We start from the raw sequence: 24246 nt of genomic DNA on the forward strand, positions 1-24246 counted from the left end.
TGGTCCTGCTTCTCAACTTCCTTCCTAACTCCCTTTTGTCTTTTTTCAGAACCTCCTCCCTTTTCCTTCCTATGTCGTTGGTACCAATATGTACCACGACCTCTGGCTGTTCTCCTTCCCACTTCAAGATATCGTGGACGCGATCAGAAACATCCCGGACCCTGGCACCTGGAAGGCAAACTACCATCTGCGTTTCTTTCCTGCGTCCACAGAATCACCTATCTCACCCCCTAACTATAGAGTCCCCTATCACTGCTGCCATCCTCTTCCTTTCCCTACCCTTCTGAGCCACAGGGCCAGACTCTGTGCCAGAGGCGCGGCCACTGTTGTTTCCCCCAGGTAGGCAGTTCTCCCCCCCCCCCCAGTAGTACTCAAGCAGGAATACTTATTGTTAAGGGGGACAGCCATTGGGGTATTCTCTAATACCTGCTTCTTGCCCTTCCCTATCCTGACTGTTACCCACTTCTCTGTCTCCTGTGGTCCCGTGGTGACCACCTGCCTATTGCTCCTCTCTATCACCTCCTCACTCTTCCTGGTCAGATGACAGTCATCAAGCTGCATCTCCTGTTCCCTAACTGGAAGTTAGTTTCCCTAAGGAGCTGCAGCTCAACACACCTTGTGCAGATGTGGTCATCCAAGAGGCTGGGAGTCTCCAGGACCTCCCACATCTGACACCAAGCACAGAAAACTGGCCTCACACCATACTCTCTGTCTTTATTTTAAACAGATAACCTACCTGGCCTCAAACCTTTATTGCCGAAGCTCCGTTCAGCCAAAACCTTCCTACTCTGTCGCCCACTCCTCTGACTCCCGCTTTGTAAATCTGTCTTCCTTTTAAACTCTTCCCGCTGTTCTCACTGGCCGACCTCCACTCACTTGTGCGGTCGTGACCCGTTCAAACTGCTGAAGAAATAGTGGAAGGTGAAATGTTTCGGATTAGAGGACAGAGGCCTGTGACCATTGATCTCTGTGCCAGGCCCGCTATTGTTTGTCATTTATATGAATAAGGTGGAAGATAATGTAGATTCATAAGTTTGCAGGTGACACTGACTTTGTGGTGTAGTGGGAAAGCGAGCACGGGAACAGCGGGTGGAATTTAATTCAGACAAGTGCAAACTAATACATTTTGGGGAGGTAAACCAGGACAGGACTTGCATGGTGAGTGTCAGGGCCCTGGGAAATGTTGTTGGACAGAGAGACCTAAGGGTACAGGTACACAGTACACAGTGCACAGTTACACAATTCCCTGAAACTGGCAACAAAGACAGACTGGGCAATGGAGAAGGTGCATGACAGTCAGGGTGCTGAATACAGGAGTGTACAAGCTACAGTTGTACAAATCATTGGTGGAACCACACCTGGAATAGTCTGGTCACAACATTGTGATAATATATGATTAAGCTGTGATAAGGTGTAAATGATGCTGCTGAGTGTGGAGAGCTTGAGTCTTCTATTCATTTGAATGAGAATATCATTATCATGGTTGCTAAATTTAACAATAACACCAAAGTTGGTGGCATAATGGACAGTAAAGTGTGTTATCTAAAAGAGTCTTATAAAGCAAGAGACCTGGGAGTACAGATACAGTTAGACAAGGTGGTAATTAAAGCATTTGGCTAGCTTTTATTGCACTGGGCAGGACATTGAGTCCAGGAGATGGGACACATAATGACTGTTGAGGTTATTGGTGAGACCGCACTTGGACTATTGTGTGAAGTGTGGTCACCATGCTATAGAAAGGATGTCATTAAAAAAAGATAGAGAAAAGATTTAGAAGAATTTTACTGGGATTTTCTAATTGCTTGAATTAGAAGGGAGGCTGGGTTGGTTGGGACTATTTTCCCATAAGTTCAGGAGGCTGAAGTGTGACCTCATAGAGATTTATAAAATATAAGAGGCATAATCACAGTCTTTTCCCTAGGTGGGGTGAGGGAGGGTTACAAGTTTGAGGGTAAGGCACGAAAGATTTGAAAGACCAGAGAGGAGGGTAGTAAGTTTATAGAATGAGTTGCCAGAGGAAATGATGAACAACTGCAGTGTTTGACAGATACTTTGACTCTTACATGGATAGGAATGTATCTCTGTCCTGGTGAAGGGCAGGGGTTTCCAGAGTTGTCACTTGTTTTATAATGCTGCTGAGTCCTCTTCTGAGTCAGGAATGAAATGGAAGTTGGATGTGAAGCATTAGCAGTGTAGGAGCTATATCATCTAGAGTAAAATCAAGACTACCACTATCTACAATCTACATCATTCTGTTGAACTTATCAACAAATTTATTATCTGCTATGGTAGGACAAGAATCTAGTCTTCATTTGCATTGCAAGTTTACTCAACTGTTAATTGCATGACAAATGCTGTCACTGTATGTTTGTTTGTGGAATGACGTATATAGTATTAGTGAGTAGCTACTAATTGATCATGACTGTGAGGTACTTTTTGCATTTAACTGATGATAATGTTTTATTTTAGGTAACCAAATCGATGGCAGGAGTTGTCAAATCCATGGATATCACCTTAAAAAGTATGAACCTGGAAAAGGTATCTGTTAATATAAATGACCTACCTATGTAGTTGAATGTCTCACAGTGTTGTATTCAAACACAAAAAAAGGAAGATTCTGACTTTTCTTTCATTCCCTATGTGTATATTCCTGGTAGTTCTGTAATATTTTGAAGCCTTGAATAAGAACAGTGTACCGTCAGATTGTGTACCCATGACCCAGTTGGATTTGGGCAGAAAAGGAGTTGACATTGGCAGTCAGAAATAGAAGAAACATACAGTTAGGAAGTAGTGTTTATAATCACAAACTAAAGGTTCCCTTCCACAAGTATAAAATAAAACAATATTCTTGAATTGTTATTGTAAATCAGAATATTTTCAGCATTTACTGTTTTGAAGACAGACAGACATACTTTATTGATCCCGAGGGAAATTGGGTTTCATTACAGTCGCACCAACCAAGAATAGTGTAGAAATATAGCAATATGAAACCATAAATAATTAAATAATAATAGGTAAATTATGTCAAGTGGAAATAAGTCCAGGACCAGCCTATTGGCTCAGGGTGTCTGACACTCCGAGGAAGGAGTTGTAAAGTTTGATGGCTACAGGCAGGAATGACTTCCTATGACACTCAGTGTTGCATCTCGGTGGAATGAGTCTCTGGCTGAATGTACTCCTGTGCTTAACCAGTACATTATGGAGTGGATGGGAGACATTGTCCAAGATGGCATGCAACTTGGACAGCATCCTCTTTTCAGACACCACCATCAGAGAGTCCAGTTCCACCCCCACAACATCGCTGGCCTTACAAATGAGTTTGTTGATTCTGTTGGTGTCTGCTGCCCCAGCACACAACAGCAAACGTGATAGCACTGGCCACCACAGACTCATAGAACATCCTCAGCATCATCCGGCAGATGTTAAAGGACCTCAGTCTCCTCAGGAAGTAGAGACGGCTCTGACCCTTCTTGTAGACGGCCTCAGTGTTCTTTGACCAGTCCAGTTTATTGTCAATTCATATCCCCAGGTATTTGTAATCCTCCACCATGTCCACACTGACCCTTTGGATGGAAACAGGGGTCACTGGTGCCTTAGCCCTCCTCAGGTCCACCACCAGCTCCTTAGTCTTTTTCACATTAAGCTGCAGATGATTCTGCTCACACCATGTGACAAAGTTTCATTATAGTCATTAATCATTATAGTAAATGATTTGTATGAACACATTTCTTCCATGTAGAAAGGAGGAGTGCATCACCCACCTTGTACGACTGATTTCTGGGTAGATGCTGAAGTATTCGAAAGATTGACTCTGAGGGCATTTATGTTGTGACATCAAAGCAACATGAATTTAAGTTGCATTTTGGTGCTCTGATGTTGATTTGGAAACGAAGTCTTTTCAAACTGTGAGGGCAGTATAAAGTTGTGTTTTGTCGTTTGTAATGTGATAGTGATATGGCAGCAACAGAAATTTAATACAATTTAGACATGTCAGTAATAATGCAATTTTAATAGAAAAAATGAAGTAACATCAATTTCGGAGGTCAATCTTGTGTTGCATTAAACAATATTTGATTAGTATATCGTTAGTTGTTATTATGAAAGAAGATGATCATTTTGAATCAGGATAAGACAACAGGAAAAGAAATGCAAAGTTAATGGAAAGTTAATTCAATTTTGTGATGAACTTAACAGCGCACAATTGCAGGAAGAAAGGAGCGAGTGCAGGACATTATTAGTGCAATAATTTGTGTGTAGTCCTCCTGAGAATTATCACACCACTTGTATAGTAATATTATTACTTCTTTACCTTTTAGATTTCTGCCCTAATGGATAAATTTGAACATCAGTTTGAAACGTTAGACGTACAGACCCAGCAGATGGAGGACACTATGAGCAGTACCACAACTCTAACTACACCACAGGTGAGGGATACAGATATCATCTGTTTTGGATTTATCAAATCAGTCTGATTTCTGACACTGATCATTTCCTTTTTTTAATCTACCATCACCTTGAAAATTGGTAGAAGAGGTTCATCTTTAATTCTAGCATTCAGGAGAAAGTTCAAATTGTGGCCAGTATCCTTGTTAGATTTGATTAAATAATTATATTTAATTACAAATTAGAACAAACTCTTCCTTTTGAAACTCTGTAAGCAACCTGTTGGTTACTTTATCCCAAGGTTTTTACGAGTGAAATGGTTAAATGGGTGTTAAATTTTGTTAAATGGGTGCATCATTGAGGTGATAATGATAGCATTGAAGCCTTGTTCTCCTGCAATATCTTGATTGGATTCACTAATGTATGCTAAGTCAATGACAGCATGGTATCAGCAAGGTGGAAACTATCTTGCCTACAATGGCTTTCTCAAGATTGGGAAATGTACCAACCAGTGGAAGGACTTTTCCGTACCAGAGTCGAATGCATGACTCCATAACATAGTAATATTACTTACCTATTTCTCAAGTAAGTTTTAACCATGTCTCTTTGAGACAACTAAAATTTAGAGCTCTGCTGGAGAGCTAAAAGAAAATGAATAAACATAGATGTTCGTTAAAGGGAAATTTTGAATCATTTCCATATGATCAATGTAAATACACTTTCAGCACTCAACCCACCGTAACCAAATGCGGGCAGAGTACACTGAGCCTGTCAGTGTGCAATGGTTACAGAACAACTTGGCATGATCTTTCTTACAGTTGTATTTATTGCTGAAAATTCTTGGCTCTTCTATCTTTATATTTCAGTGTGCCCTGCATTTCTCATGCCTTCAGTCTGAGAGACACAAGTGTTGTCAGGGATGGCACCGACTTTGGACTGTGTGAAGTCTTGAGGCTTTGAAGCACATGTTTTTCATTCCCCATTTCCATTTCTTGTGGGCAGTTTCCTATCCCAAAAACATCATCTTCAGTTACTTTCCTAAAAAATGGAAAGCTCAGTGTGCAATATTCAGTTTGATAATAGATTGCCTGAAGTAATAGCTTTCTTACCGGAATTGGTAATTGTCTGAGAGTTACTTTCCAATTTTCACAGTGGCCTGAAGTTTGTTTTGCTGTTGCCGCATGCAGACGACTTCAAATTGTAGATCATTATGCAGTGAGTCAATGTCCCTGCCTTCTCATGGAGCATTGTTGGAGGATATATTGATGAAGCAACTGGAGATTGTTTGGCCCAGAATGCCGCCTTACGAAACTGCTTGAATTTGTACAGTCTACAACGTGTATGGAGCAATTCACCTAGGCATTCTGTCTTACTAACTTTATTAAGTGTTTTGACAAGGTGACAAGAGATTGTCGAGAGTAGGGCAGTGGATGTTGTCTGTGTGGATTTTAGTGAGGTGTTTGACAAAGTCCCTCATCTTATACAACCTCACCATTACATTCCAACTCTTATACTCAATACTTTGATTTATAAAGGCCAATGTACCAAAAGCTCTCTTTACGACCCTATCCCCCTGTGACGCCACTTTTAGGGAATTATGTATCTGTACTCCCAGATCCCTCTGTTCTACTGCACTCCTCAGTGTCCTACCATTTACCTTGTATGTTCTACCTTGGTTTGACCTTCCGAAGTGCAATACCTCACACTTGTCCACATTAAACTCCATCTGCCATTTTTCAGCCCATTCCTCCAACTGGTCCAAATCCCTCTGCAAGCTTTGAAAACCTTCCTCACTGTCCACTACACCTCCAATCTTCGTATCATCAGCAAATTTGCTGATCCAATTTTCCACATTATCATCCAGATCATTGATATAGATGACAAATATCAAATGTCCTAATAAGCTGGTAAGGAAGGCGCGCTCTGTCGTGGGCAAAGTACTGGAGAGTATAACATCGGTAGCAGAGCGAAGGGCGCTGAGTAGGCTACGGTCAATCATGGAAAACCCTGAACATCCTCTACATAGCACCATCCAGAGACAGAGAAGCAGTTTCAGCGACAGGTTGCTATTGATGCAATGTTCCTCAGACAGGATGAAGAGATCAATACACCCCAATGCCATTCGGCTTTACAATTCAACCGCCAGGAGTAAGATATGTTAAAGTGCCGGGGTTAGGACTCAATGTATTTAAGTCAACTACTTAAGAACTTTTTAAAAGCTATTTATTAATGCTTTTTGAGAGGGTGATTTTAGATGCATATCATATTTTTACTAAGTTAAGTATTGTATGTAATTAGTTTTGCTACAATAAGTGTATGGGACATTGGAAAAAATGTTGTATTTCCCCATGGGGATGAATAAAGTATCTATCTATCTATCTATCTATCTAAATAACAATGGACTCAGCACAGATCCCTGTGGCACACCGCTAGTCACAGGCCTCCACTCAGAGTAACAATCCTCCACTACCACTCTCTGGCTTCTTCCATTGAGCCAATGTCTAATCCAATTTACTGCCTCTCCATGTATACCTAGCGACTGAATCTTCCTAACTAACCTCCCATGCGGGACCTTGTCAAAGGCCTTACTAAAGTCTATGTATACAACATCCACTGCCTTCTCTTCATCCATTTTCCTGGTAACTTCCTCGAAAAACTCTAATAGATTGGTTAAACGTGACCTACCACGCATAAAGCCATGCTGACTTTTTCTAATAAGTCCCTGTCTATCCAAATACTTGTAGATCCTATCTCTTAGTATTCCTTCCAATAATTTACCTACTACCGATGTCAAACTTACCGGCCTATAATTTCCCGGCTTACTTTTGGAGCCTTTTTTAAACAACGGAACTACATGAGCTATCCTCCAATCCTCTGGCACCTACCCATGGATATCAACATTTTAAATATTTCTGCCAGGGCCCCTGCAATTTCAACACTAGTCTCCCTCAAGGTCCGAGGGAATACCCTGTTGGGTCCTGGGGATTTATCTACTCTGATTTGCCTCAAGACAGCAAGCACCTCCTCCTCTTTAATCTGTATAAGTTCCATGGCCTTCCTACTTGTTTGCCTTGTTTCCATAGACTCCATTCCAGTTTCCTTAGTCAATACAATGCAAAAAAACCATTTAATATCTCTCCCATTTCTTTTGGCTCCATACATAGCCAACCACTCTGATCTTAAAGAGAACCAATTTTATCCCTTACTATCCTTTTGCTCTTAACATACCTGTAGAAGCTCTTAGGATTATCCTTCACCTTGACTGCCAAAGCAACCTCATGTCTTCTTTTAGCCCTCCTGATTTCTTTCTTAAGTATTTTTTTGCACTTTTTATACTCCTCAAGTAACTTATTTGCTCCCTGTTTTCTATACATGTCATACATCTCTCTCTTCTTTATCAGAGTTCCAATATCCCTCGAGAACCAAGGTTCCTTATTCTTATTCACTTTGTATTTAATCCTGACAGGAACATTAACCCTGGAACATTAAGCTGCCAGTCCTGCCCCTCCTGTAGCCAAGTTTCACTAATGGCTACAATGTCATAACTCCACGTGTCAATCCATGCCTTCAGCTCATCAGCCTTCCCCACAATACTCCTCGCATTGAAATAGACACACCTCAAAAGATTATTACCACCACACACAACCCTTCTATTTGTGACTTTGCATGAAACTTTAACATCATTTATTTTCACCCCCGCTCCACTATCTACTCTGGCACTCTGGTTCCCATGTCCCTGCAAATCTAGTTTAAACCCCTCCCCAACAGCATTAACAAACCTCCCTGCAAGGATATTGGTCCCCTTGTAGTTCAGGTGTAACCCATCTCTCTTGTACAGGTCCCACCTGCCCCAGAAGAGGTCCCAATAATCCTGAAATCTGAAATCCTGCCCCCTACACCAGTTCCTCAGCCACGTGTTCAACCTCCAGAGCATCCTACTCTTGCCCTCACTGACACGTGGCACAGGTAGCAATCCTGAGATTACCACCCTCAAGGTCCTGCTTTTTAACTTCCTACCAAGCTCTCTATACTCACTCTTCAGGACATCCTCACTCTTTCTTCCTACGTCATTAGTACCGATGTGTACCGTGACATCTGGCTGCTCACCCTCCCATTTCAGAATGCTGTGCATGTGATCAGAGACATCCCTGACCCTGGCACCAGGGAGGCAACAAACCATATGGGAGTCTCTGTCACGACCACAGAACCTTCTGTCTGTACCTCTAACTATCGAGTCCCCTATCACTACTGCTCTCCTCTTCTTTCCCCCTCCCTTCTGCACTGCAGAACCAGACTCAGTGCCAGAAATCTGGCTTCTGCAGCTTGTCCCAGCTAAGTCACCTCCCTCAACAGTATCCAATACTTGTTGTTGAGGGGAATGGCCACAGGGGCGCCCTGCTCTGCCTGCCCTTTCCCCTTCTCTCGCCTGACGGTAACCCAATTACCTGTGCACTGCTCCTTTGATGTAACTGCCTCCCTGTAGCTACTACTATAAACTCCTCATTCTCTCGAATAATCCGGCTCCAGTTCCCTAACACGATTTGTTAGGAGCTGCAGCTGGATGCACTTCTTGCAGGTGTCGTTGTCAGGGACACCAGAGGTCTCCCTGACTTCCAACATCCTGCAAGAGGAGCATTCCAACATCCTGCCTGGCATTCTCCCTACTCTAAACGAACAAAAACAAAACTTACCGGAACCTACCCTCGCCTTGCCTGTTCACACCGAAGCCTGTTGAGCCAAAGCCGTCCCACTCTGACTTAGTCCACTCAGACGATGGCAGCTGTATATGGCGGTCTTTTTGTTTAAACCTTTGGCGCGCTATGTCACGCGCCTGCGTAGTCTAGCCTCTTTTCCCCGATCTGTTAAAAAAATGGCTTCTCTCTGAGATGCCTTCTATACTTCTATTTGACTTCTATACTTCTTCACTCTCTGCCTCTTTTTTATGTCTCTTTCCCTTCTTGAAGAGTGGAGAGACATTTCCAATTTCCTACTCTTCTGGAACCCTTCCAAAATGTCATGGCTCTTGAAAGTTCATTACTAATGCCTCCATGATCTCTTTAGCCACCTTTTTCAGAACCCTGGGGTGTACACCATCTGGACCAGGTGACTGATCTACCTTCAGACCTTTCAGTTTCCTAAGAACCTTCTTTCTAGTAATGGTAACTTCACATACTTCATGTCCCCTGACACCTGGAGCTTCTACCATACTGCTCATGTCTTCCACAATGAAGACTGACACAAAATATTTATTCAGTTCGTTCGCCATTTTGTTGTCCCCCATTACTATCTCTCCAGCATCGTTTTCCAGTGGCCCGATATCCACTCTTGGCACTCTCTTTTACTTTATGTATCTGAAGAGTGTTTTGGTATTCTCTCTAATGTTATTGACTAGCTTACTTTCATATTCCATCTTTAACTTCTTAATGACATTATTAGTTGCCTGCTGTTGGTTTTTAAAAGCTTCCCAATCCTCTAACTCCCCACTAACTTCTTCCTATTTGGGATGTACATATCCTGTGCCTTCCAAATTGCTCCAGAAGCTCTAGCCATTGTTGCTCTGCTGTCATCCCTGCCAGTGTTCTTTTCCAATCAATTCTAGACAACTCCTCTCTCATGCCTCTGTAATTCCCTTTACTCCACTGTCATATTGATACATCTTACTTTAGCTTCTCCTTCAAGATGAATTTGATCATATTGTGATCACTTGCCTCTAAGGATTCTTTTGCCTTAAGCTCTCTAATCAATTCTGGATCATTGCACAGCACTCAGTCCAGAATAACTGATCCCCTCGTGGGCTCAACCACAAGCTGCTCGAAAAGCCATCTTATAGGCTTTCTAGAAATTCCCCCTCCTGGAATCTAGCACTAACCTGATTTTCCCAATCAACCTGTACATTGAAATTCCCTATTTCTATTGTAACATTTCTCTTTTGGCATGCATTTTCTACCTCCTGTTGTAATTTGTAAGCCACATCCTTGCTTGTGGTTATGGGCCTGTATACAACTCCCATCAGGGTCTTTTTACCCTTGCAGTTCCTTCTCTATACACAATGACTCAACACCGTCCAGCCTATGTCACCTCTTTCTAATGATTTGATTTAATTTTTTGCCAACAGAGCAATGCCACCCGCTCTGACTTCTTGCCTGTCCTTTCGATACAGTGTGTACCCTTGGACATTAAGTTCCCAGCTATAATCTTCTTTCAGCCATGATTCAGTGATGCCTACAACATCATACCTGCCAATCTGTAACTGTGCTGCAAGTTCATCTACCTGTTCCATACACTGTGCACATTCAAATAAAACACTTTCAGTCCTGTGTTCACCCTTTTCGATTTTGTCTGGCTTCTACATTGTAACTTATCCTGTTGACTGCAATTTTGTCCCATCAACAGCCTCTCCTCACTACACATTGCCTCTGTTTGTAAACCAGCTACCTCATCTTCAGCTCTATCATCCACCTTTCCGACGATACTTCTTGCATTACAGCTCAGATCACTAGTGGCACCGTGCTCAACCTTTTAGTTTCTGACTTTATCTGAGGTCTTACCAACATCTGCCTTCACAACCTCTCCACTAACTAACTGTTCTGGCACTCTAGTTCCCATCTCCCTGAAACTCTAGTTTAAATTCTACTGTGCAGCATTAACAAACCTTCCCGCTGAGATATTAGACCTCCTCCAATTCAGGTGCAAACCTTCCCTTCTGTACAGGTCCCACCTTCCCTGGAAGCGAGCCCAGTGATCCAAAAATCCTATGCCCTCCCTCTACACCAACTCCTTAGCCACATATTAAACTGTATAATCTTCCTAGTTCTGGCCTCACTAGCACACGGCACGGGTAACAATCCTGAGATCACAACCTGGAGGTCCTGCCCTTCAACTTAGCACCTAACTCCCTGAACTCCCTATGCAGAACCTCAACACTCATCCTACCCATGTCACTGGTACCTACATGGACCACAGCTTCTGGATGTTCACCCAGGAGGCATCATACCATCCTGGAATCTTGTCTCGCCAACTGAATCTCTGTCCGTTCCCTTAACTAACGAATCCCCTATCACCACAGAGTGCCTCTTCTTCCCCCTTCTTGTGTGAGTCATAGAGGCAGACTCAGTACCAGAGACCCAACCACCATGACTTTCCTCTGTTAGGTCCTCCCCACCCTTCCCCCAACTGTTTCCAAAATTATGTATCTGTTGTTCAAGGGGATGGCCACAGGGGTACTTTGCATTGACTCCTTCACTCCTATCCCCTTCTGGACTGTCACCCAGTTTCCTGTGTTCTGCTCCTTGGGAGTAACTACCTTGATATGTCCTATCTATCACCCCCTCAGCCTCCCGAATGATCCGGAATTCATCCAGTTCCAGCTCCAACTCCTTAATGTGGATTGATAGAAGCTGAAGCTGCATGCACTTCTCACAGCTGTAGTTAGTTGTAGATACGGGCTGATAAATGGTAGATGGAGCTTAACCCAGATAAATGTGAGGTGTTGCACCTCAGTAGGGCAAATGCAAGAGCCTTTCCAGTGTTGCTGAGCAGAGGGATCTTGGGATCCAAGTTTGTAGCCCTTTGGAAGTGGCTACACACGTCGATAGGGTGGTAAAGAAGGCTTGTTTTATTAGTCAAGGCATTGAGTTTTAAAGTCAGGTTATGTTGTAACTTTATAAAACTCTGGTGAGGCCACATTTGGAGTATTGCATGCAGTTCTGGTCGCTCCACTAGCGTAAGGATGTTGAGGCTTTGGAGAGGGTGCAGATGAGGTTTACCAGAATGCTGCCTGGTTTAGAGGGCATGGGCTATTGCGAGAAGCTCAATAAATCTTAGATTGTTTTCTCTGGAGTGTCGGAGGCTGAGGGGTGATCTGATACAAGATTGTGGGAAGTTTACGAGAGAGAGTGGACAGAGAGTATCTGTTTCCCAAGGTTGAAATGTCTAATGTCAGAGGGCATGCATTGAAGGTGAAAGGGGATAGGTTCGAGGGGAATTTGAGGGGTAAGTTTTTTACTCAGAGAGTGGTGGAGGCTGGTGTGCTGGTAGAGGCAAATACATTAGAGGCCTTTCAGAGATGATTGGATAGGCACATGGATGTGAGGAAGATATAGGTACGAGGGATTAGTGTTTGACTGATTTTGATTTGATTTATAGATGGTTCGGCACAATATTGTGGGCTGAATGGCTGTACTCGTCTGTGTTCCATGTTCAATATATCACAGGTGCATGCTCCACAAATCTTTGTATCAGTGTTACTTAGAATAAGAGCGGAAAGTGCAAGGGATTATCACCACAGGCAAGTCTGCTCACTATCCCAACTCGACATTGCATTATCATTGCTGGGACAAAATCCTAGAAGCTCGTGCATCTGTCTACACTATGGAAATAGTTTTGTCACCTGGGCTGCAACAGTTCAAGAAAAGTAGTTTACCATTTTATAAAGTGAAGACATTCCACCTTGTTAAAGTGATGCATGGATCCATTGGCCCCTTTCCAAAGGTCAGCTCCTTTGTTAATATCCCTTCCTCAGGTAGGTAGTCTGATGCATGATCTAACTGCTTCCTATTTTTCACATCTTACCTCCTATATTATATATTTCTTGTCAAGCATTGGTGACTCCTTCGGAACTAACTGGCATATCAAGTGACTTTCGAATCAGTTGTAATTATTAAACATATTTTTCTCTCTTGTATAAAGCACTCACAGATGATCTGTCTCTCCTCAGCATCAAGTGGATTCGTTGCTGCAGGAAATGGCTGACGAAGCTGGGTCAGTATCAAAGGATTTATTTTGAGTTTTAATGTAGAGTACTGCCCTCTTGTGGTGACTTTGTTCATATCCAAACACCATTCCAGAGATGGGTGGTATTTTGATATTGGTAAGCATTAACTAGAACATCTTATATCAAATTAAAATCTCTCTGTCTGTTCGGGTGCCACAGTAGTATTAAAGGAAAAGTTCTGTACTTCCTGTGGGTTTTTCTGATAGCTGTTTGTAATGTCTCCAGTATTTAAATGTTTAATGACCAGTCTGGCTAAGGTGCAGTCTAGTCAGACTATAATACAGCTAATTCTTCCAAAGATGAGTAATATTTTATTTTGGCATCTTCCAGTCTTTTTATACTTGTATATTTTTGCGAAGAATTTTTCCTCAGGATCAATAAAGTATGTCTGTCTGTCTGTCTGTATTGCTTCGGACACTTTAACTGGAACTGTTGTAGTGCTTTTCAGATTTCGTGCTGTCTTGCTCTGTTTTTAAATACTTAGTGCAGCAAATTAATGAGAATTACCATAAATTGCACAGCACAGTTTGCATATAATTGATATTATTTGGAAAAGGGATTTATATATGGTATTTTTGCACTGTGTTGTTGAGTTATACAGCATAGGAGCGTGCCCTTCAGCTCAAATCATCCATGTTGCCCTGCCCAGAGATCTAGTCTCATCTGCCTGCTTTTGCCTCAGAGCCCTCTAAACTCCTTCCATTAATGTGTTGTTTATATGGCCTTTAAATATCACTAATGTAATCACCTCAACCACCATCTCTGGCAGCTCGTGAATAAGCAGCACATGAAGAACTGACCTTGATGTCCCTTTGAAATCTCTCACTGCTGATCTTAAACCTATGCCCCTTGTTTTAGCACCTCCTCTCTGCGAAAAAGATCCGGTACTTTTATCCCCTTGTGATCTTGTGTATCTCTCTCAGATCACCCTTCAATATCCTACATTCCTTGGCATAAAGTCCTAGTCTATGCAGCCTCTCCTGACTGTGAAACTCAGACTGTAAATCATTTCTGCACCCTAACATCGTGACTAAAGGTGTACACAGTATTCCAAGTGGAGCCTCACCAGCATTTCAGATAATGCAACACATCTTCCCAACTACTAGACCTAATGCTGTGACCAGTGAAGGCCAGCATACCCACTGCCTTCATCTACCTGTGTCGTGTCAACACTTTCAGTTAACTATGCACGTGCACTGTCCCCTAGCACTCCCCAGGGCCCTGTCATTTATTGTCTAAGTCCTATTCTGGTTTCATCTCCCATAATTCCAAACCTCACATTTATCTGGATTGAAAGCATCTACCAAGCCCAGCAGAAGGAATTAAAGCAGAAACAAATGCTTAGTTTCATTATAGAGACACACTTGTTATCTCACACCACTGATTTTGTTAAAGAACAAACTTTGTTGAAGAGCTGGGGTATATCTTGCTTTGACAGTTGGAATTATAAAATGGAGAGAAATAAAAATATAGTGGTAGGTGATTAATTTGGGCCCTACTAACACTAATAGCTCATCCACAGTTTACAAACAGGTGCAGTTTTCACAGATCTCCATGAGTCACTTTTGCCCATAGGTTGGAAAGTGCGCAGAATCACTCAGTACGGTCAATATGCTTCCACAGTACTGTAACAAATAGTATCAAAAGCAGTTCAGAAACAGCAGTTACTGGGAGTAGAGAGACAGCACACTAGTTCTGCCATTCGTAAAATGTGTGTACATATGGAACTCACATTGTGGAACGAACTTCCAGTAGAAGTGGCAGAGGCACTTAAAAGAAAATTGGATAGGTATATGGACAGGAAAGGAATGGAGGGTAGGACTAGGTGAGAGTAAGTGTTCGGCACGGACTAGAAGGGCGGAGATGGCCTGTTTCCGTGCTGTGATTGTTATATGGTTTTATGTGAAAGTTTGAAAATTATGGAAGCTCACATGGATGTAGGAGAGTGAATGAGTCAGGTATTTGTAACTGGGAAACAGCCTGCATTGCAGGAATTGTATTTATAATTAGAATTTTTTTTTGACTTGTAAACCATTGTACAATTGTGCAGAAAGTTCTAAATATTTGAGTTATACTATATTTCGTGTAATGCAAAGCTTCTGAAACACATTGTTATTTATTTATGAACAGGGATTGGGTAAACTGTGGACCCTTGGGGGTGGTATGGGCAGGGAGAGGGTGGTAAACTGTGGGCCCTCAAGGTGGTACGGACAGGGAGAGGGCGTTAAATTGTGGACCCTCGAGCGGTATGAACAGGGAGACGGTGGCAAACTGTGGGCCCTTGGGGTGGTATCGACAGGGAGAGGGTGGCTAACTGTGTGCCCTCGGGGTGGTTTGAACAGGGAGAGGGTGGTAAACTATGGGCCCTGGGGTGTGGTAAAAACAAGCAGTGGGTGGTAAACTTTATGACTCCACACATACAATATGGAGTCGGCCCTTCGAGCCACGCCATGCAACCCCTGAGAAACCCGATTAACCGTAACCTAATCATGAGACAATACACAATGTCCAGTTAACCTACCTGGTAGATCTTTGGAGTGTGAGGGGAAACTGGAGAACTCACACACTCCACAGAGGGAATGGTGCTGGAGCTGAGCTCCGAATTCCGCAGCACTGGAATCTGTATTAGCTTCATGCTGCCTGCTACCCTGCCATGGCACCCAAAGAATTTGGTCAGAGTACAGCAGTAATTGGTACTGGAACCATGTGACACTGAAGATGTTTTCAGGTCTAACACTGATAGTATCTGCCTATTGGAAAATGTAAGATCAGTACAATTGTTCATCTTTGATTAATTAAATGAATTCTCTGTTGAGTCAGAGAAAATCAATCACTGCTAGTTTGGTTGACATGCAGTAACAGAATATAGAAACTCTGGCTGCATCCAGAGGCAACCAGTGCTCATTTTACTAAATTTGTGACTTAACATCAGATTTATTATCACTGATTTGTAGGTACTCTCTCTGCTTGGAATTGAAATTCATTTCAAAGCATTTCAAGTCTCTGCTTAGAGCAGAAAAGATTGAATTGCCAGATTTGTTCAGTTTATGCTTTGAACTGTTATTCTAAAACCATTTTATTATAATCTCTACATAGAAAAATGCTTTCTACGTAGAATAGTACAGCACATTACAGGCCCTTCGGCCCACAATGTTGTGCTGACCCTCAAACCTTGCCTCACATATAACCCCCACCTTAAATTCCTCCATATACCTGTCCAGTAGTCTCTTAAACTTCACTAGTGTGTCTGCCTCCACCACTGACTCAGACAGTGCATTCCACGCACCAACCACTCTCTGAGTGAAAAACCTTCCTCTAATATCCCCCTTGAACTTCCCTCCCCTTAACTTAAAGCCATGTCCTCTTGTACTGAGCAGTGGTGCCCTGGGGAAGAGGCACTGGCAATCCACTCTGTCTATTCCTTTTACTATCTTTTACACCTCTATCATGTCTCCTCTCATCCTCCTTCTCTCCAACGAGTAAAGCCCTAGCTCCCTTAATCTCTGATCATAATCCATACTCTCTAAACCAGGCAGCATCCTGGTAAATCTCCTCTGTACCCTTTCCAATGCTTCTACATCCTTCCTATAGTGAGGCGACCAGAACTGGACACAGTACTTTAAGTATGGCCTAATTAGAATTTTATAGAGCTGCATCATTACATTGCGTCTCTTAAACTCTATCCCTCGACTTATGAAAGCTAATACCCCATAAGCTTTCTTAACTACCCTATCTACCTGTGAGGCAACTTTCAGGGATCCGTGGACATGTACCCCCAGATCCCTCTGCTCCTCCACACTACCAAGTATCCTGCCATTTACTTTGTACTCTGCCTTGGAGTTTGCCCTTCCAAAGTGTACCACCTCATACTTCTCCGGGTTGAACTCCATCTGCCACTGCTCAGCCCACTTCTGCATCCTATCAATGTCTCTCTGTAATCTTCGACAATTCTCTACACTATCTACAACACCACCAACCTTTGTGTCATCTGCAAACTTGCCAACCCATCCTTCTACCCCCACATCCAGGTCGTTAATAAAAATCATGAAAAGTAGAGGTCCCAGAACAGATCCTTGTGGGACACCACTAGCCACAACCCTCCAATCTGAATGTATTCCCTCCACCACAACCCTCTGCCTTCTGCAGGCAAGCCAATTCTGAATCCACCTGGCCAAACTTCCCTGGATCCCATGCCTTCTGACTTTCTGAATAAGCCTACCGTATGGAACCTTGTCAAATGCCTTACTAAAATCCATGTAGATCACATCCACTGCACTACCCTCATCTATATGCCTGGTCACCTCAAAGAAGAAGTCTATCAGGCTGGTTAGGCACGATCTGCCCTTCACAAAGCCATGCTGACTGTCCCTGATCAGACCATGATTCTCTAAGTGCCCATAGATCCGATCTCTAAGAATATTTTCCAACTGCTTTCCCACCACAGATGTAAGGCTCACTGGTCTATAATTACCCGGACTATCCCTACTACCTTTTTTGAACAATAGGACAACATTCGCCTCCCTCCAATCCTCCGGTACTATTCCTGTGGACAACGAGGACATAAAGATCCTAGCCAGAGGTTCAGCAGTCTCTTCCCTTGCCTCGTGGAGCAGCCTGGGGAATATTCCGTCAGGCCCCGGGGACTTATCTGTCCTAATGTATTTTAACGACTCCAATACCTCCTCTCCCTTAATATCAACATGCTCCAGAACATCAACCTCACTCATATTGTCCTCACCGTCATCAAGTTCCCTCTCATTGGTGAATACCGAAGAGAATTATTCACTGAGGACCTCGTTCACTTCCATAGCCTCCAGGCATATCTTCCCACTTTTATCTCTAATTGGTCCTACCTTCACTCCTGTCATCCTTTTGTTCTTCACAGAATTGAAGAATGCCTTGGGGTTTTCCTTTACCCTACTCACCAAGGCCTTCTCATGCCCCCTTCTTGCTCTTCTCAGCCCCTTCTTAAGCTCCTTTCTTGCTACCCTATATTCCTCAATAGACCCATCTGATCCTTGCTTCCTAAACCTCATGTATGCTGCCTTCTTCCACCTGACTAGATTTTCCCCCTCACTTGTCACCCATGGTTCCTTCACCCTACCATTCTTTATCTTCCTCACCGGGACAAGTTTATCCCTAACATCCTGCAAAAGGTCCTTAAACATCAACCACATGTCCATAGTACATTTCCCTGTGAAAACATCATCCCAATTCACACCTGCAAGTTCCAGCCTTCTAGCCTCATAATTTGCCCTTCCCCAATTAAAAATTTTCCTGTCCTCTCTGATTCTATCCTTTTCTATGATAATGCTAAAGGCCAGGGAGCGGTGATCACTGTCCCCCAGATGCTCACCCACTGACAGATCTGTGACCTGACCTGGTTCGTTACCTAATACTAGATCTAGTGTGGCATTCCCCCTAGTCGGCCTGTCAACATACTGTGACAGGAATCCGTCCTGGACGCACTTAACAACCTCTGCCCCATCTAAACCCTTGGAACTAAACAAGTGCCAATCAATATTAGGGAAGTTAAAGTCACCCATGATAACAACCCTGTTATTTTTGCACTTTTCCAAAATCTGCCTTCCAATCTGCTCCTCGGTATCTCTGCTGCTACCAGGGGGCCTATAGAATACCCCCAGTAGAGTAACTGTTCCCTTCCTGTTCCTGACTTCTACCCATACTGACTCAAAAGAGGATCCCTGCTACATTATCCACCCTTTCTGCAGCTGTAATAGTATCCCTGACTAGTAATGCCACCCCTCCTCCCCTTTCCCCCCCTCTCTATCCCTTTTAAAGCACTGAAATCCAGGAATATTGAGAATCCATTCCTGCCCTGGTGCCAGCCAAGTCTCCGTAATGGCCACTACATCATAATTCCATGTATGTATCCAAGCCCTCAGTTCATCACCTTTGTTCCTGATGCTTCTCGCATTGAAGTACACACTCTTTAGCCCTTCTACCTTACTACCTTTACACCCTTTATTCTGCTTCTTTTTCATCAAAGCTTCTCTGTATGTTACATTTGGCTTTACTCCATGCACTTCTTTCACTGCTCTATCGCTCTGGGTCCCATCCCCCTTGCCAATTAGTTTAAACCCTCCCGAACCATGCTAGCAAACCTACCTGCAAGGATGTTGCTCCCCCTTGAGTTCAGGTGCAACCCATCCAATCTGTACAAGTCCCACCTTCCCCAGAAGAGATCCCAATGATCCAAAAATCTAAAACCCGCCCCCTGCACCAACTCCTCAGCCACGCATTCAACTGCCATCTCCTCCAATTCTTACCATCACTATCACGTAGCACTGGCAGCAATCCTGAGAACGTCACCCTTCAGGTCCTGTTCTTCAGCCTTCTGCCTAGTTCCCGAAACTCACACTCCAGGACCTCATCCCTCTTCCTGCCTATGTCATTGGTACTGTTACGTACCCCGTAACTGGGTTAACAGACCAGCAGAAATGGAATGATACGTTGGAGTCTGGTGGTACTGTAACTAAAGGTGTTTATTAGTAAACTAAGCAATACAGTATCAAAAAATGCAAATATATATATAAAACAGGTTAGCAATGATAAATACAGAAGTGTAGGAATAAGAATCAAAACTAAGCTCTATCAAAGTCTAGGGGTAAATGAATTGTCATAAGAGAATATAAAGTTCAGTTCGTGCTGAGGTAGTTGTGTTGCAATGTTGGGGGGGGAGAGAGAGAGAGAGCGAGCAAGAGATGAGCAGCTGAAGCAGGCAAACCTTCCGTCGTCTTCTTGTTCCGTTGTTATGACCCTTCCGTTCCAGGCTAGACCGTTCTTAAGTGATGGACTTGTCACCCAGGCAAGGGCGGACACACACACAAGCTCCCACTGGTCTGCCTTCATGCACCGTGCTCTGGACCGATTCTCCTGAACCGATCCTCCAGGCCCCCACCTTCCTGTGGGTGCACAACACTCTTTCAGTGTCCACTGGTGTGTCTGAGGGTGTTTCTCCAGACCTGTCTTTTATCCCCACTGACGGGGTATCAGCCATCCATCAACTCTGCATGTGCATGTCCATCAAACTAGTCCACTCCCTGCTGTCTCAGCAAGAATGTTAACAAGCAAAGAAATGACCTTGCAGCAAAAGATTGTTTACCTTTCCATCAGTGAAGAAGCCATAATACTAAATCATCCGTCTGTCTCTCTCTTATCTGTAGCAAATGACTCTACCTCTGTTCTTCATCTCTCTCTCTCTCATTAGCAGCATAGTTCCCGGGGGGGGGGGGGGGGGGGAGTCAGCCCTGGACCTTGTTTCCATCTGGTTTGTTCAGTACACATAACTACCAACATGTATCATGACTTCTGGTTGCTTTCCCTCTCGTACCAGGATGTCCTGCACCCGGTCAGAGACATCCCGGACCCTGGCACCCGGGAGGCAACAAACCATGCGGGTGTCCTTCTCATGTCCACAAAATCTCCTGTCTGCTCCCCTGACTATAGAGTCTCCAATGACGACAGCTCTCCTCTTCTCCGTCCCATCCTTCTGCACCACAGGGTCAGACTCAGTGCCAGAGGCCCTGCCACCGTGGCTCACACCTGGTCGGTCATCCTCGCCAACAGCATCCAGGACGGTAAACTTAAGGGAATTCATGGGAATGGCTACAGGGGTGCTCTGCACTACCTGTCTACTCTCCTTCGCTTTCCCCCCTCGGACTGTCACCCAACGACCTGCTTCCTGCAGCCTAGGTGTGACTACCTCCCTGTAGCTCTCATCTATGTCTGCCTCATTCTCCCTTATGAGTCGAAGGTCATCCAGCTGCTGCTCCAGATTCCTCACACGGTCTTCCAGATCTGTTTTGTTCTGTTTTATATATGAAATCATGTTTGGTTATAAAATGGTTCACTCATGATTGTATTCAGCGAAGACAATTATCCCTCGTTAGTCTTCAAACATTGATGCAGCGTTGCATCTTCACCCTGAACAGATCGCCATCTCCTGTTGTAGTCTCTGCAGGGTATGCAACTTTACAGTTGTCGCTCAATGCGTATCCCATATACTCAGAAGATGTTGCAGTCACATTAGCTCCTTTTACTTCTGTTAATGTTGGATACATTTTTCAGATTTGCAGGATCGGTTATAATAATCAGTCATTTCAAATAGTGTCCTTCAGCTTATCTGGACCACACCAAATCATTTAAACTGCCTCCTCCCATTGACCTGCACCGGGACCATAGCCCTCCACACCCCTCCCACCCATGTACCTATCCAAGCTTCCCTTAAACGTTGAAATTGAGTTGGCTGCTCATTCCAGACTCTCACAACCCTTTGAGTGACCTTTCACCCTTAATCCAATCCTTAATCCAAGTTGTGGTCAGTGGAAAAAGATTACTTGCATTTACCTCAACTCAAGTCCTCCTGTCCCAGCAACAGCCTTGTAAATTTTCTCTGCACTCTTTCAAAATTATTTACATCTTCCCTGTAGGTAGATGACCAAATGTGCCCAATACTCCAAGTTAGGCTCCACCAACAATTTATAGAACTTCAACATAACATCCCTTACTCAATACCTTTTTATATGGGCTAATACGCCAGAAGTTTTCTTTACAATCCTGTCCACCTGTGCCACCGCTTTCAATGAATCATGGACCTGTATTCCCTGGTCCCTGTGTTCTGCCACACTCCTCAGTGCCCGACTGTTACCTGATCGAGCCTACCATATTGCACCACCTTCCACTATCTGCATTTAATTCCATCTGCCATTGATCAGCCCATTTTTCCAGCTGGTCCAGATCCCACTGCAAGCTCTGATAGTCTTCCTTGCTGTTCACTAAACCCACAATCTTGGTGTCATCTGCAAATTTGCTGATCCAGTTAACCATATTATCATGCAAATCATTGATTTAGACGACAAACATGAATGGACCCAGCACCAGTCCCTGCGGCACTTCACTAGTCACAGAGGCAACTATCAACCATCACTCTCTGGCTTCTCCCACAAAGCCAACATCTAATCCAGTTTGCTACTATATTTCCAATAGTATTGTCTGAATTCTAGAACAGAAATGCCTAATGGAGCATGTGTTCTTTATTTTTCAGTCTTGATTTGAATCTGCAACTTCCTGAAGGTCAAATGGGATCAGTTAGCAGCAGTGTGGCTTCTGCTGAACAGGTAAAATCGTTATCTTGTGCCTTTGGCTTTAAAAAACGTTATAGCAACAACACTGCTCTATGTATTTGTATTTATTATTTTTTACTGGTTAATGTCTGATTTGGAATCATTTTATATTGTCCTCTGTAGTTTTACAAGATTTGTTATTAGGAGCCAGTGCTGAATTAGCCTGGACTGGTAACAGGATCTCTGCTGCTAAAGAGTGATCAAACAGTTCCAAGCTGATCTTTTGGCTTTAGAGCTGTGATTTGGGTCCATCCAGAGTGTGGAGATCTGAGGGGCTCCACACAGAAGACAGTGATTATTTAAAAAGAAAACCCTGCCAGATGCAGAGGTAGAAATAGATAGCAAGGTATTAGAAATGAGACTACTGCAGGATTGTCACAGATAACATTGTGGTTGGTATGAATAAGTTGGGCTGAGAATCCACTTCTGTGCTCCAGTTCTGACACCTCCACTCTGAAACAGTTAAATAGTATTTGGCGCATCCAAAGATGCTTTACAACACCAGAAATGAAACAAATTTGCAAAGACAAATGTCAGCACAGTACTTGGTGGAGTAAGTGAAAGCAAAGATAGGTGCCCTTGTTGGGGCTGTGTTAAGATGCTTTGTTCAGGCAGCACGAAGTGCTTTCTCCAAAGAACCACCGATCTTCAGCTTCATGATGCACAAGTGGAGATCATGGCACCATGGATATTTTCAGTTGAATTCACCACATTGCTGAGGTGACCAGTCCCATGGCATCAAGTGAAAAATGAATGTTCTGAGATGCTATTACTTTTGAGAACATTGATGCAGTCACTGTAGTAGAGGATGAAGAGATAGAGATCCTCTGCCTGTTGAGGAAGCAGAGAATCTGCAGAAGGACTTGGACAGGTTGAAAGAATAGACAAAGAAGTGACAGATGGAACACAGCATAGGGAAGTGCATGGTGATATATTTTGGTGGAAGGAATAAAGGTATAGACTATTTTCTAAACAAGGAAAGAATTTGAAAATCTGAGGTACCATTGCAGGATTGTCATAGATAAACATAGGAGTCTTGGTTCAGGATTAACTGTTGGTTAACTTGCTAGTTGTTTCAGCTGTTTAACTTGAAGGTTGAGATGATTACATGGAAGGCAAATGGAATGTCTAAGCATTCATTTGAGAGGACCAGAGTATAAAAACAGTGGTGAATCAGCGATTGGAAATGTGAGAAGATATAGCTCACCCAAGTTCGCCGACTGAGTACGCAAGGCATTCATAGTAGTTTAGTGTCTGAGCAATGGCCAATCAGTGATCGGAAGTAATTGGAAAACTTTGGGAGGTAAGTGCAAAAATTGCAGGGGCAGAGATATTTAGAACCATAGAACACTACAGCAAAGAAACAGGCCATTTGGCCCTTCTAGTCTGTGCCGAAACTTTATTCTGCCAGTCCCATTGACCTGCACCCAGTCCATAACTCTCCAGACCTCTCTCATCCATGAATCTACCCAAGTTTTATTCTTAAAACTTAAGTGAGCCCGCATTTACCACGTCAGATGGCAGCTCGTTCCACACTCCCACCACTCTCTGAGTGAAGAAGTTCTCCTTAATGTTCCCCCTAAACTTTTCCCCTTTCACCCTAAAGCCATGTCCTCTTGTATTTATCTCTCCTAATCTAAGTGGAAAGAGCCTGCTTGCATTTACTCTGTCTATACCCCTCATAATTTTGTAATCATCCTTAGTGACAGGTCAGGTACCAGAGAACTGGAGGATAGGTAATGTTCCACTGTTTAAGAAAGGCTCTAAAAATAAACCTTTTAATTATAGGCCAGTGAGCAGTAGTTGGAAGGTATTCTCAGACTGCATATATGAGTATTTGGATAGATGGGAACTAATTAGGGATAGTCAGCATGTCTTTGTGGTAGATAGTGTCTAACCAATTTTATACAGTTTTTTAAGGTTCTTACTGGGAAAGTTGATGAA

The 24246-nt window shown here is 43.3% G+C and overlaps 1 protein-coding gene across 2 annotated transcripts in view; it reads left to right on the plus strand.

Annotated features, from left to right (window-relative positions):
* Positions 1-24246, plus strand: part of chmp1b (charged multivesicular body protein 1B) — a 49003-nt gene that overhangs the window by 16909 nt on the left and 7848 nt on the right. For both annotated transcript variants that reach the window (XM_073058675.1, XM_073058674.1), the window contains 4 exons: positions 2470-2538; positions 4317-4424; positions 13100-13143; positions 22224-22296. In XM_073058675.1, the coding sequence (XP_072914776.1) occupies positions 2470-2538; positions 4317-4424; positions 13100-13143; positions 22224-22296 (294 nt within the window). The remainder of the gene's footprint in view (positions 1-2469; positions 2539-4316; positions 4425-13099; positions 13144-22223; positions 22297-24246) is intronic.

This window comes from Hemitrygon akajei, chromosome 10 (assembly GCF_048418815.1).
Source record: "Hemitrygon akajei chromosome 10, sHemAka1.3, whole genome shotgun sequence".
NCBI lineage: Eukaryota > Metazoa > Chordata > Chondrichthyes > Myliobatiformes > Dasyatidae > Hemitrygon > Hemitrygon akajei.